General features: G+C 55.9%; 3 protein-coding genes across 3 annotated transcripts; 1 reads left to right on the top strand and 2 right to left on the bottom strand.

Moving 5' to 3' along the window:
* Nucleotides 1-2552: 2552 nt before the first annotated feature.
* Nucleotides 2553-4540, bottom strand: B0H64DRAFT_234068 (uncharacterized protein). The gene is made up of 2 exons (XM_062799770.1): nt 4272-4540; nt 2553-4215 (listed from the first exon to the last, which is right to left on the bottom strand). Exons 1-2 carry the CDS (start codon nt 4369-4371, stop codon nt 2786-2788), a joined length of 1530 nt encoding a protein of 509 aa, XP_062656187.1. The 5' UTR covers nt 4372-4540; the 3' UTR covers nt 2553-2785.
* Nucleotides 4541-6133: 1593 nt separating this feature from the next.
* Nucleotides 6134-8245, bottom strand: B0H64DRAFT_234033 (cytochrome P450). The gene is made up of 2 exons (XM_062799769.1): nt 7083-8245; nt 6134-7021 (listed from the first exon to the last, which is right to left on the bottom strand). The coding sequence occupies exons 1-2, from the start codon at nt 8140-8142 to the stop codon at nt 6432-6434; spliced, it is 1650 nt and encodes a 549-aa protein (XP_062656186.1). The 5' UTR covers nt 8143-8245; the 3' UTR covers nt 6134-6431.
* Nucleotides 8246-9037: 792 nt separating this feature from the next.
* On the top strand, nt 9038-11500 carry B0H64DRAFT_234029 (uncharacterized protein). Its single transcript, XM_062799768.1, has 9 exons — nt 9038-9279; nt 9352-9487; nt 9618-9799; nt 9885-9921; nt 9997-10064; nt 10140-10403; nt 10473-10591; nt 10661-10728; nt 10812-11500. Exons 1-9 carry the CDS (start codon nt 9196-9198, stop codon nt 11141-11143), a joined length of 1290 nt encoding a protein of 429 aa, XP_062656185.1. The 5' UTR covers nt 9038-9195; the 3' UTR covers nt 11144-11500.
* The last annotated feature ends 499 nt before the right edge of the window (nt 11501-11999 follow it).

Raw genomic sequence — 11999 nt, 5'->3', positions numbered from 1 at the left:
TCCTCTGCTGGGGTCGCAGTCACGGCCGCATGGTTGGCAGAAAGGAAGCAGCAGTTGTTGCCTGGCTGTGTTGGCCTGTCGAGAGTCTCGGCCACGCGCTGCTGTGTTCCGCTGTGACATCGTGGGCAAATAGCTGGTGGATGGTGCAACTGCAACTGTTTCTTTGCCACTCGGGCTTGTGCAGCCCAGTTGGGACGGGCCCAGCGAGCACCCATCCCGATTTGGAGGTTGCAGGTGTCCGTTTCCGGGATGGTCTAACGGTTGACTGCGTCTCTGCAAGGTGCCACGCTCAGTCTGGTTGTTCGCGTATGCAGGCACTCGTCAAGATGCCGAACTCCACCGGGCCTCATGGGAAGCGGCCTGATCTCCGCAACGGCATCGCAATCGAAACGGGTGTGTGTGTTCTCATTCACGCGGCCGCATCTGTCAGCGGGGCAGAGAGAGACCGGCTTGGCGTGCAGTGTGTCAATTGGATCGGCCGTGGGATCTGGCATCATCAGCGCAGGGCCCCAAGCCGCAGAGAAGGACAAGGAGAGGGGGAGGGAGGTGTCGGCAGGTTGCGCTTGGGGGAAGGGGGGTGTGCAAGCATCCTCGTGCTGTGGTGCTGTGACGGGTTTTGGAGGTCCGCTGGCCCCGACAGCCCCCCGCGATTTCGTTGATTCGGATCGTGGAGGCACCTACCCACATCGTATCGAGACCTCGAGGATACCTATAATTTGCCTGTTAAGACTTCAAAGCGCAGATGGCCTCGGATTGCGCCAGGCGAAGCCTAGCCGGGCCGGTCACTCCACTTCTCGTGCCATCGTGCCATCGTGCCATCTTGTGCTTGAGGAGCTTTGCGGTCGATCGAGCAGAATTTTCTCTTGTGGAGAGGCGTACGAATAGAGGAAGAACTGTTGGAAGGAACTCGGCGAACGCGTCGACTCGCGGACCCTGCCGATCTGACCTGGTCCTTTCCGCTCCTTCCCCTGCCTGTCAATTGGCTTCCATTGCAGCCGGCACTGCGATGGCAGTTGCGAGCCCCAGCGCTGTTTGGGTCCTGCCTCCCTGCCAAATCTCGCACGGACTTGTGGTTCACGCCAAACCTTGCTCTTTCCTCCCCTCCCCCCCGGCTTGCCATGACATCTCGTGAATCAAACCATTGGTTCATCGGCGTCAGTCCTTGCCTATAATCGAAAGACGCGGCCCGACATTGCCGATCAAGGCTCTCGACTGGTCGAGGATTCGGGGCGAGGGGTGGCAGAAGCTCGCTGCATGTCAGCGTTGAGGCCATTGGGGGGTTTGAGTCTGCTCAATGCGACGAGGCTTGGAACATGACTGTCCTCTGTTACACTAACTTGATGACATCAATACAGCCGCCTAAATCGAAGTGAATGGCGGAGTGACTGCGCCGTGCGGTTTAGTTACAGGAAGGGAAACGATATGTTACGGTGGGCGAAAAGAACACAAGCAACACCGACGGACCATGACTGTAAGCTTCATCAATATGACAAGGGGTTAAACTATTGATCAAAGGTGAGGCAAACTGAAGTTGGAATGCTCCATTGCCCTGGGACCATGGCAGGGTTAGGTACCTCGGTAGCTAGCAAATGGTGAAGTGAGGGTAACATTCCAGCATTTGTTGACCCTCGCCTCGGCCTGATCTCGTGGCGTTTGAATCATTAAACCGAACTTGTATGGCCTTGCCATGACTGAAAGTAGTTAAACGAGTTGGAGTAACTAAATCAGTATTGCATCAGGCCGTCTGGAAGAGATACCCCTCGAAGGAATCAAAACCGATTCCGTTGGGATCCTAGTACGGTCACAACGAGTGGTAGAGACCGTCACCCGGCATTTCCTACAACATCCTATCTATCAAAATACTTGAAGCTAATACTGTGATGATGAGGGCTTTCGAATCAGAGACGTAGTCGGTAGCTATAGTAAGTAAAGTAGTTAAAGACTTTGTTACCTAGCCGTTTATAATCCGTTTTGGATTCTAAGTTTAGCACATGAGATGAATGGTTGATATCGTAGAGAGACCAGCCTCCCGGACGGAATAAGGAGCAACGCTAGTACTGACACTGAATGGGTACACGCGTACCCCTGAAGCCATAACACCATACTACCCGTTGACACAAGATGCGGTTTGTCGCGTGTTGTGGGTAGGGGAGAGGAACGTAACCTCAACAACAACGCATGGCTCGTTCTACTGACTTTTTACCTGCGGTTCAAAATTAATCCAACCTTCAAGTCACTGCATAGAGACCTCCGTCACCTCTATAACGCCCTTCTCTTGCGGTTATAACTCGAAAATTAGGTAGGGAAAGAACTCGTTACTTAAGTAGACTCAGACCCGAACAACCTGATGCAAAAGACACGAGGGCCTCCTTCTCGACATAGCTCAGCCACTACGTTGCTAGCAGGACGCAAACTGGATGAGCACTGAGCTCGATACTATTCAGGCTCATCACAGTACCATACCACCCATGGGCTTTTCGCCGTGGGCAGGGGAATGTATGTTGAAAAACAACCGGTAAAGGAGTATCCACGAGGCAGTGACATTCTTAGCCAGCACCAGCAAACGGTTGTAGACCTGGCTATGACTTCCGATTTCTTAATGCCATTACGCTAACTCTCGCTGAGCAATAAGGTTTATGATTACTTGCACCGCCTACTCGTTCAACTCAGTGAAGGCCCAAGCACTCATCGTAGACGACAACGCCACCCATTTTCCCGCTACCCAAATAACCCAACACATGCAAACATGTTCAACTATCCTGCCCATGGGCCAGTCGTATCAACGTTAAGCCACAAACGCCATCTTCACGATCCGGTAAGCTCTCGAATACTCGCTCAAATCCAAAAAGTTCCTCCACGGACTCAGCTCCACATGCAGGGCATTGCACTCATAGTGGAACGTAAACGGCGCCTCCCGGTTGCGGGTACTGTCCCACGTCTGCAGCATGTGGACGGCATAGGCCACGCTGAAGCCGACGCAGATGAGCGTGGTAAAGGCGATGTAGAAGTGCGGGCCCAGGTTGACGACGCGCCATATATAGCGGGCGTCCTCCTTCATCTTCTCGGACGAGTCGCCGACCAGTTTGCTGCCCAGCCACCCGATGAGGAGGAAGATAAAGGGCGTGATGGCCATCAGGGTCCAGGTCCAGAAAAAGGCTAGTAAGGTGTACCGGCCGCCGATTTGGGAGGTGTCTCCGTATCGCAAGTCGAGGTTCCTGAAGAGCGGGGTCTTGGAGCAGAGGTCGGCGGCCGAGCACGAGGTGGACCCCGGCGCGGCGGCCACCCCGGACGCGAGGCAGTCGTAGCTTGTCAGAGTCGAGCCCTTGCTGCTGAGGTCGCCGAGGTAGACGACCATGATGTACACGCCGCCGGCCCACTGGAGGAGGGCCATGAGGTTCAGGAGGCGGGGGATCCAGACCCTAGCCCGGGGGTGGTACTGGAGCGCGCACGAGTAAGGGTGGTACTTGGTGACGGACCCGAGCTTCCACGCCGCCACCCAGGCCGTGAGGGCGATGGTGGCGGACTGGGCCGGGTCGGCCGCGAACAGGCCGAAGGAAACCCACCAGAACAGGATGGGCCCGCCGATGTCGTAGGCGATGAGGATCCAGTCGAGCCACGATATCTCGCGCCGTCCCTCGCAGGGTTTGTCCTTGGACTGGTACGCGGCCCAGAGCTGCTTTCCGGTGTGATACAGGGCGCTGGCGCAAGTGGCCATGACGATCCACCAGCAGACGATGTCGGGCAGGATGGTGGCCGACGGGCGTGCTTCGGACGGGATGATCTTGAAGCCGTTGAAGCAGCTCACGATCTGGCACCAGTCGTAGATGGGCGGGTTCTCACGTCGTTCCGCCGAGCCGTAGACGGCCCAGCCCGCCGTGTTGTCGACGTAGCCGAACTCGTTCGAAAGGCGGGTCGAGTGCGCGCGGAGACCGGCCCGGATGGCGGTGCAGTTTTGAGTGTCGGGTACCAGGTTATAGCACTCCTTGAAGCGGCTGTTCTTGTACAGGGCGAAGTCGGGGTGGCCTGGGTCGAAGCCGGTGTTGTCGGTTGTTACGGACCGGACGATGACGGCGACAGCAACGGCGAGGAAGAAGGCGGCCCCCGCAAGGCCCATCCCGAGGAAGGCGAAGACGAAATACTTCAACCCTTTCCAGTTCCGGACGAAGTCGGAAAGCTCGATACCATTCGTGCACTTGACAGGGCTGGCTTGAGACTCTAGGAGAGATTAGCATCCTGTCTCGAGGTTGGCGGTTCAGCAAGGTGATGTTTACCATGACCTGACCCCCCATGGCGGTAGTCTTGGTCCTCGAGCGCGCTATAGTCGATTTCTGTCGTCGGTTTCCCCGCCCGCCGACCGTTGCCGCGTGCCATACTTGGTTGATGATAAGGTTGTCACCGGCTTTAGGGGTTATGCTCACAGGCGACTCCGGGTTGAAGTGTTTCGATGGCGTCGCCGGTTCAAGTACGATGTTGACGAGCTTGAGCGTGAGAAACCCAACGTTCCTCCGTTCGTTACCTCGTATCTAGGTAGTCTCCTCTCCCTCTTCACTAGGGAGAGCAACGGGCTTTTGATTTCTTCACCACCTTTAGGCTCCCATCATCCCTCCTGTCCCTCCCCGCCTCAGTGTTGCTCGGATGAAGACCTGAACCCAGCCTTGCGCCGGGCCAGGCCGCAGCGCTTCAAGCCGCTGCAGCTGTAGCTCCGGGACTATGTTCTGTACTGGGTATAGTCCCGTGCTTGCATGTGGGGGGTGGATCGGGCCTCCATCTGGCACCAGTTAGCGGAAGCGGGGAGCCCCGCCGGGATTTGTTCCTTTCGGGCACCTTTCGTCGTAAACAAGCCAATACCGACCGGAATTGCCGTTGATCAACATCAGTTCGCCATCTCGGGCTCCACAGATTTCTTCCTGGAGGCGGTGCGTGGCGCATGCTCGACGTTGAAGGCGTTTAATTTTATACATTTGCAGGAGCTGATCTCGCAGAGCCTCACGAGCCCCGGACCGTTGGTCTCAATTCGGACGGAAAAGGGCAACATATCCGGGAGGCGAGAGGACGAGAAGCCTTGACAATGCCAAGTCCCCGGCGAGGCATTTGCACAGCACATAAAAGCGGGCGACGCGATCCGCAGGATTTTGGTGTTTGTCTCAAGGGGAAAATCTAGAGGAACATGGTAAATCGATTGACTAGGGAAAGGAGGGTTCACCGCCGGTCAAGCCTCTTTGCAAGTCGCGGTAGGCAGCTATCATATATCGCCGACTTGACGATAAGGGTCGGCGACGGCGGCGGCGGGCTGAGCTGGGACATGCTTTCTCTGAACTTGACATGATGGCATTTCTTGTTTAATTACATTTGGAGTCGTTTGTGCCGACTACCGATGCGCGCAATTCGAGGATCCGTCCGTGTTATTCCCACTCAGTACACATACAGGGAATGCGTCCACAAAAGCAGCGCCACGGCTGCTGCACCAGTCTATTATCTCGATAGCTTCCGACCAGAAGATCCAGTTATCCAGGCATGCGTAGTCAACAAGCCCCCACCCTTGCACGAGAGGCAGCTTTGGCTGGCTGAACTCAACATCAAGCGGGCTAGCATTGTTGTACCACAGATGTCTCTCGGTGACCCCGCGCGCGACCCGCCGGCCAAACGCGCCATCGCCAACGGCGGAACGGCAAGCATCATCGGTCGCCACACACAACAACAATGTCCTTGCTCAGTGCGAGTTCGGGTATGCTCCAAGGGCGGTAGAACCAGGCCCTTGCGCACAGCTTCCGAAACGCACCGTCGGCGTCCTGGGGGTAGCCCTGCAGGCGATCGGGGGCAGTTGCAGCCCGTCTGAAAGGTACCTCCCCGCCGAGAATGGATGAGTCCTGAGGCCATGACGGTGGGCGTTCATACTCGCTGCGTAGGTGCCCGAAGCGCCGTACATGTTCAAACACCAGATCCGAGTTATCCTGGGCTGGGCCGAGCCAGACAATCAGCCGCTGGGCAGAAAGCAAGATGCAGGTAACGCACATGTGCGGACTGGAGGGATGGATAGAATATATCATAGTATAGTTATCTGGATCAGGAAGCCCCACGTCCCTTCATGTCCCGCATTCACTCACCGAGGCGGAGGGCCAACCAAGCAAGCAGAATCCCCTGCGCGCGAGAGTGCGGTCTTCCCCCGCTCGAGTGTTCAACCATTCTCACCTGAGTCGAATGCAGTTGCAGTTGTTTGCAGCGTGGTTGGAAGCCTAATGAAACCCTAGCGGGTCGCTCTTTCCACACGATATCGATCAAGCCTCGTTGAGGCAGGAACCACCTCTTGCTAATTATTCCATATTTTCAACCACTCCATTCCCTCCTCCCCGCGGCATTCCCCCACCACCTTCCTTCTTCCCCAGCTCTGCCTGGCCTCGCGTGTGAACGCCACCATGTTATTCAACTGCCCCCTAAGAACGCTCCCTCTCCTTGGTGGCCTGGTTCAACATCTCGGCGTGATCAAGGTCGTGGGTGGTGCCGGACTCCGAAACCACACGACGAACCCACTCTCCACGCGGGCGCATTTCAGCCTTGAACGGCTTGGGTAGGCTGACGAAGCCCTCGGTGCAGTCCATGGGGTCGATCTTGGGGCGCTGACCCGTGGTCTCGTTGATGCCGGCCTCGACGTCAAACGCCCAGAGCAAGCGGGCCATCTGGATGAACAGCTGGTTGCGCGCGATGATACGACCCGTGCAGATGCGCCGCCCAAACCCGAAGCCCGTCTGCGGGAGGTCCTTGAGTGCCGTCACGTTCATACCGCATGCGTCGATCGATGGCTCGGACTTGGTGCTGGCGGCGTTGTGCTCGTCGGCGAGCCACCGTTCGGGGACAAAGTCGTCGACCTCCGGCCCAAAGACGGATTCGTCACGCGTGATGGCAAAGACGTTCGGTAGCACGATCGAGTTGGCCGGGATGTGGTAGCCCATGTAGCTGTCTTCGACCTTGGTGAAGTGCGGCACGCCGCCAACCACGACGGGGTGCCAGCGCAGCGTTTCGCTCGCTGTTGATGTGTTAGGAAAAGAAAGAAATAAGCTCAAGAGAAAAGGGAGCGAGAGACTCACCAATAGCATCGATGTATGCCAACTTGGGGCGGTCCTCAAACGTCGGCAGCCGATCCTTCCCAACTACCTCGTCAAGAAGCGCTTGCGCTTTGCGAACCCAGCCCGAGCCACCGGAGGTGATCCAGGCAACGATGAACCAGTCTAGCGCCACTGTCGACGTGTCCAGGCCGGCGTCGGCGAGAATTCCGAGATCGAAAGCGAGCTCCTCCTCAGACATGACCTGGGCCTCGGGCGACTTCTTCATGTGCTTGCTAAAGTTCCAACCCGAGTTGCTCAGACCCTTGTCCAGATTCTTAACATGCAGCTGACGCTCGAGCTCATAAAGCTCCTCTGCCTCCTTTTTCCAAGGCGCGAGAAACTTAGGCAGATAGTTGAGCGAGGGGAACGAGTCGACGAGGTAGGCGCCGACCTGGCCGGTCCTCGCAAACTCTCCCTGCACGTACTTCCCATCCAAGAAATCCTGCTCGTATCCGGTCCGCAGGCGGATGCCGTATTCGATGGCGTAGATGAAGCTTCCCATGGCGCGCTCGAAGTGGTGATGGAAGTCCACGCCTTTGGCCCCGGTCTCGCCGTGCTCGCCAACCACGTCGAACAGCAACTGCCGCGACTCAATGTCCTGCAGCGGCCGGTACGAGCTCGCGGAGCGCAGGTTCAGGAGCGGCGCCTCCATCCGCTGGTGGAGCTTGTACCGGTCGTCGTACTGGCGGAGCAGCATGTGCATACCCCTGGTGACCAGCTCGCCGGCCATCACCATGCGCGGCCGGTCTGAATACTTGGAGCTTCGTCGGTTGAGCAGATCATGCGCGGCTTGGTGCGTCGACAGGATGACCAAGGGCTGGCCAGCCATGCTGAGGTGCATTATGGGGCCATACTTCTTGCTCCAATGGTAGAAGTGAAACCAATTGAGGCTCTTGGGCACCTGGTGCAGATTCCCAATGACCGGCGCCGGCTTGGGCCCGGGTGGAAGAGGCAGTGGCGGGCGGCGTCCCAAGAACAGGCGGACGACAGCCAGGAGGACGACGGCGCCGAGGATGAGCTTGACGTCTGGGATTAGGGACATGGCGTCAAGATGTGACGAACTCAAAAGCAAGAAGGACGACGCAAACGCAGCACGAAACCGACGAGGCGCCTGCACACGGGGAGACAGGCCTTGTTTCGCCCTCTCGTGTTGATGGTTGACCGGGAGTGGCGGCGCCCCCTTGCCACCCTTAAATCCGTTCCATCCGCTGTGTTTCCCGCTTTCGGGAAAATATTCCCCGCTTGACCCTCATCCGCTGACCAGTCCAAATTCGTAAAACGCAGCATGAGGATCGACTGGCGCCGGGGGGCGGAGAATGAATTTTCGGATTCCTCTGTGAAGTTGCGTTGCCGCGTTGCCTTTCGGATGGGGGTCACTGAGTTCGAAGTTCAAGCCGTTCGACGAACTAACCCAAAACCGGCTCCAACATTCCGAATGGGCGACTAGCTTCATGCGGGCCGAGCATCGGCAGATGGGGCCGACAAGGGTGGTGACGAACCCATTTGCTCGCGGAGAACCCGAGCCCAGGGGTCCTCTCCACAGATCTCCTTGAATGGTCCCCTGTGGCGGAACCATGTCCACCTCCCCCAACCGTCTGAGCCGTCCACTCGGTTCCGTCGAGTGTTGGTCCTCTCGCCCGCCTCCGCCAGAGTTTCGTGTGTGCACGAATCAGAGGACAAGAGAGTCTTGTCTTATCTAGCTGGTCATGCAATGACTTTGCTTCTGTTGCGGGAACTGAACGGGTCGAGTTAGTTGGTCGTGGGAAGAATCTTCCCATTACTCTTTTGATACCCGCAGCCTATTACAAATTCCGTTGTACATAACAAGATGAAAATTGGTGCGGTGATCATCATCCTCCCACGTCAATGGTTTCGACTGGGGTTTTATTCTTGGCGGTCTCTTTCTTTTGCTCTTGATCCTCGCCCTCGGGCTCCGAAGGAGTGGCAAGCTTCATTAGTGGAATAGCACAGCGAGGGATTGGGATTCGTGCAAATGCTAAATAAGCCCCAAGGCCGTCTTGCAATGGTTGATGTGTTGTCCCGTCACTCAGGCTCCCACAAGGCGGAAGCACGGCCAACTCCCCAACCTTGAATCATGAGGTCAACAATATGGGCCGCGGCGTTAGCCATCGCGGGCTTGGCTGTCCGCTCTTGGGCCCAGGAGATGCCAACATGCGCGGTACGTCCAGAAACCATCTGTGTGACCCCGGTCCGAAATCGAACGAGTTGAACTGACTCTGGCCCATAACAGAGCGACTGTCTGGTGAAGTATCTCCCGGAGTCCAAGTGTGACCCAACGAACATGGACTGCGTATGCGCAGACCTGACGTTGATGGATAACGTCGGGACCTGCACCCTTGAGGCTTGTACTCTGTTTGAAGCTCTTGGTAAGTGAAGAAACTCCACATGCGCACTTGAATTGAGGGGGCGTCGCTCTGTTGGGCCCCATCACCACCCCTGTTCTTTTCTTTTTCAAGTTTCTTGTTTCAGATGCTGACCTTCGCCCGCTGGCAACAGCTGCAAAGAATGCAACGGCTACGCTCTGTAAAGAGCCCGTCCGTGACAGGAGTCTCGTCGCGCCCATAGCAACAGCCATCACTGGCGGCATGGCGCTCGTCTTCGTCATCCTGAGGGTTTACGAGTCCGGGTTTCGGAAGAAAGAGTTCCACTGGGCCGATGTCTGGGCGATCCTCGCCATGGTGAGTGGCACGAGCACACACAGGCACTGTCGTGTGTTAATACGTTGTGAGGGAAGGCTCCCAGCTAACACCTTTGGCTGTCAAGGTCTCTTCCATTCCCATGGACGTGGGCGAATTCTTTAGTAAGTCTAATTTCACGTTTGTCCGCCCCCACATGCTGTCCCATATTACGATCCTCTGCTAACAGATCAACCTAGTGATGGCCCATGGGATGGGTAAAGACATCTGGACGCTTGCACCAGAAGAAATCACGGAGGTCGTCAAGGTCAGTTCCTGTCCATGGACGGATTAACACCAAGTACACGTACCTACCAGCCGATACTGACCTTGCTCTATCCAGTATACGTGGATTACTCAAGTATTCTACGCCCCTGCCATCATGTTGACCAAGATCACCGTCGTGTGCTTCTTCATGCGTGTATTCCCCGCGCGAGGATTTCAGCTGGTCTGCTGGGGCACAATCGCTCACTGCGTGCTGTTCATTGTATCAACAACCATTGCGGCGATTCTCGCCTGCGTCCCTGTTGAAGCCGCCTGGATCGCTTGGACTGGGACGGCGGAGGCTGTGTGCTTTAATAACAATGCCTTCTGGTGGGCCCATGCGGTAAGGGGTGCTTCCCAAAACGCCACTCATATTGATTCCAAGAATACCATTACTAAGTCTCTACTCAAGGCTATCAATATTATCACCGATGTCTGGATTTTGGCATTGCCGATTCCGCAGCTGCTGAACCTCCAACTCGGGAGAAGAAAGAAAGTATATCTGATCATGATGTTCAGCGTCGGCCTTGTGTAAGTCTATGTCTGATTGTCACAAACGACAGTTTTCAAACACAGACCCTCACACTAAAGGGGAAACAGTATCACCATCATCAGCATTGTCCGCTTCTCCGGTCTCATCACCTATTCCACCTCGACCAACCCCACGTGTAAGTCTCCGTCACCAACATCCTGTTGACCATGGGCCGGGTCTAGAATGAATTAGACTAACCGTGGATCCTCCCCAACACAGTCAACAACGTCAACGTAGCCACGTACAGCGTCATCGAGTGCAACATCTCCATCATGTGCTGCTGCATGCCTGCGATGCTGTCCTTCCTCCGGCACGTGATGCCGACCGTCTTCGGCAGCACCAACCGCTCCGACAACAACGGCAAGGACGGCAGCTACCAGGTCGGCGGCACGGGCGGCCGCTCGCCGTTCCCCTCCAACGCCATCCAGAAGAGCGTCACCCACACCGTCTCCTACTTCCCCCGCGGCGACGACTCTGACGTGGTGGAGCTGATGGATGTGGAGAAGAATAGGCAGGGGGCGGAGACGGAGGAGCACTATAATCGGTGGTGATTGTGGGCTTCCGATTGTCGGTTGCTTCATGGTTATATATTGTTTTCCCTCGACGCCGCCCTGTCTGTGTATCTCAGTGGTCCGGCGCGGAGGTGAGGGATTAGGTAAAACAGCACTAAACAGGAATACAGTCATGATCAATGAGCAGAGCCCGGCTTGGAAGGTGGTACACACATGAGGACAGCCAAGCCTAGCTAGCTCCATCACTCCTAATTTATGTAGGTCATGCCAACATTGCTTAAAAGGGGGGGGGAGGGGGAAGACAGCAAGGTGAACGATATTCTAAGTAGGCCACTTTCTAGGGACGTATCATTCCTTTCTATTGCATCGAAGGAAAGCTATTAGTTGCAAATGGTCAAAGTTTAGGGTTTAAACCTTGTATATAATTAATTATTGATCTGTCTATAAAGTGGTGGAATATTACCTCTACTTTTTCAAATCGGGGTATTTAAGGTGAGTATATGAGATAATGTGTAAAGTAAGCAACACGCAACTCGAGATTGAAAGAATAATGGGGGATTGTTTACATCCCCCCTTGGCCCCCCAGATCAAGCCCCGAATACTAAACCGCCCGCTCCACAGAATCTCCCTCATTAACCAACATGCTTACACTTCCGTAACCGCCTTCACCCCCTCCACCCTCTCTTTATTCCCCATCACATGTCCTTATTTGTACGTCGGTAGTTCGCCTAGGCTTGGTCAAAAAACCAAGGGTATCACTCGACCCGGAGGAAGAAGGCCATGGCGATGATGGTAGGGTCGAGAGACTGAGAGGCCGGTCACTCGCTGTTGGCTCCAGGAATCGAATCGAGCGGTGCTATTGCTGGGCGGTCGGACTCAGTGGACACATTCTACA

Source organism: Chaetomium fimeti, assembly GCF_033439085.1.
Source record: "Chaetomium fimeti strain CBS 168.71 chromosome Unknown B0H64scaffold_7, whole genome shotgun sequence".
NCBI classification, from domain to species: domain Eukaryota; kingdom Fungi; phylum Ascomycota; class Sordariomycetes; order Sordariales; family Chaetomiaceae; genus Chaetomium; species Chaetomium fimeti.
The sequence above is the reverse complement of the archived record's forward strand: the minus strand, read 5'-3'. Positions and strand labels throughout refer to the sequence as shown.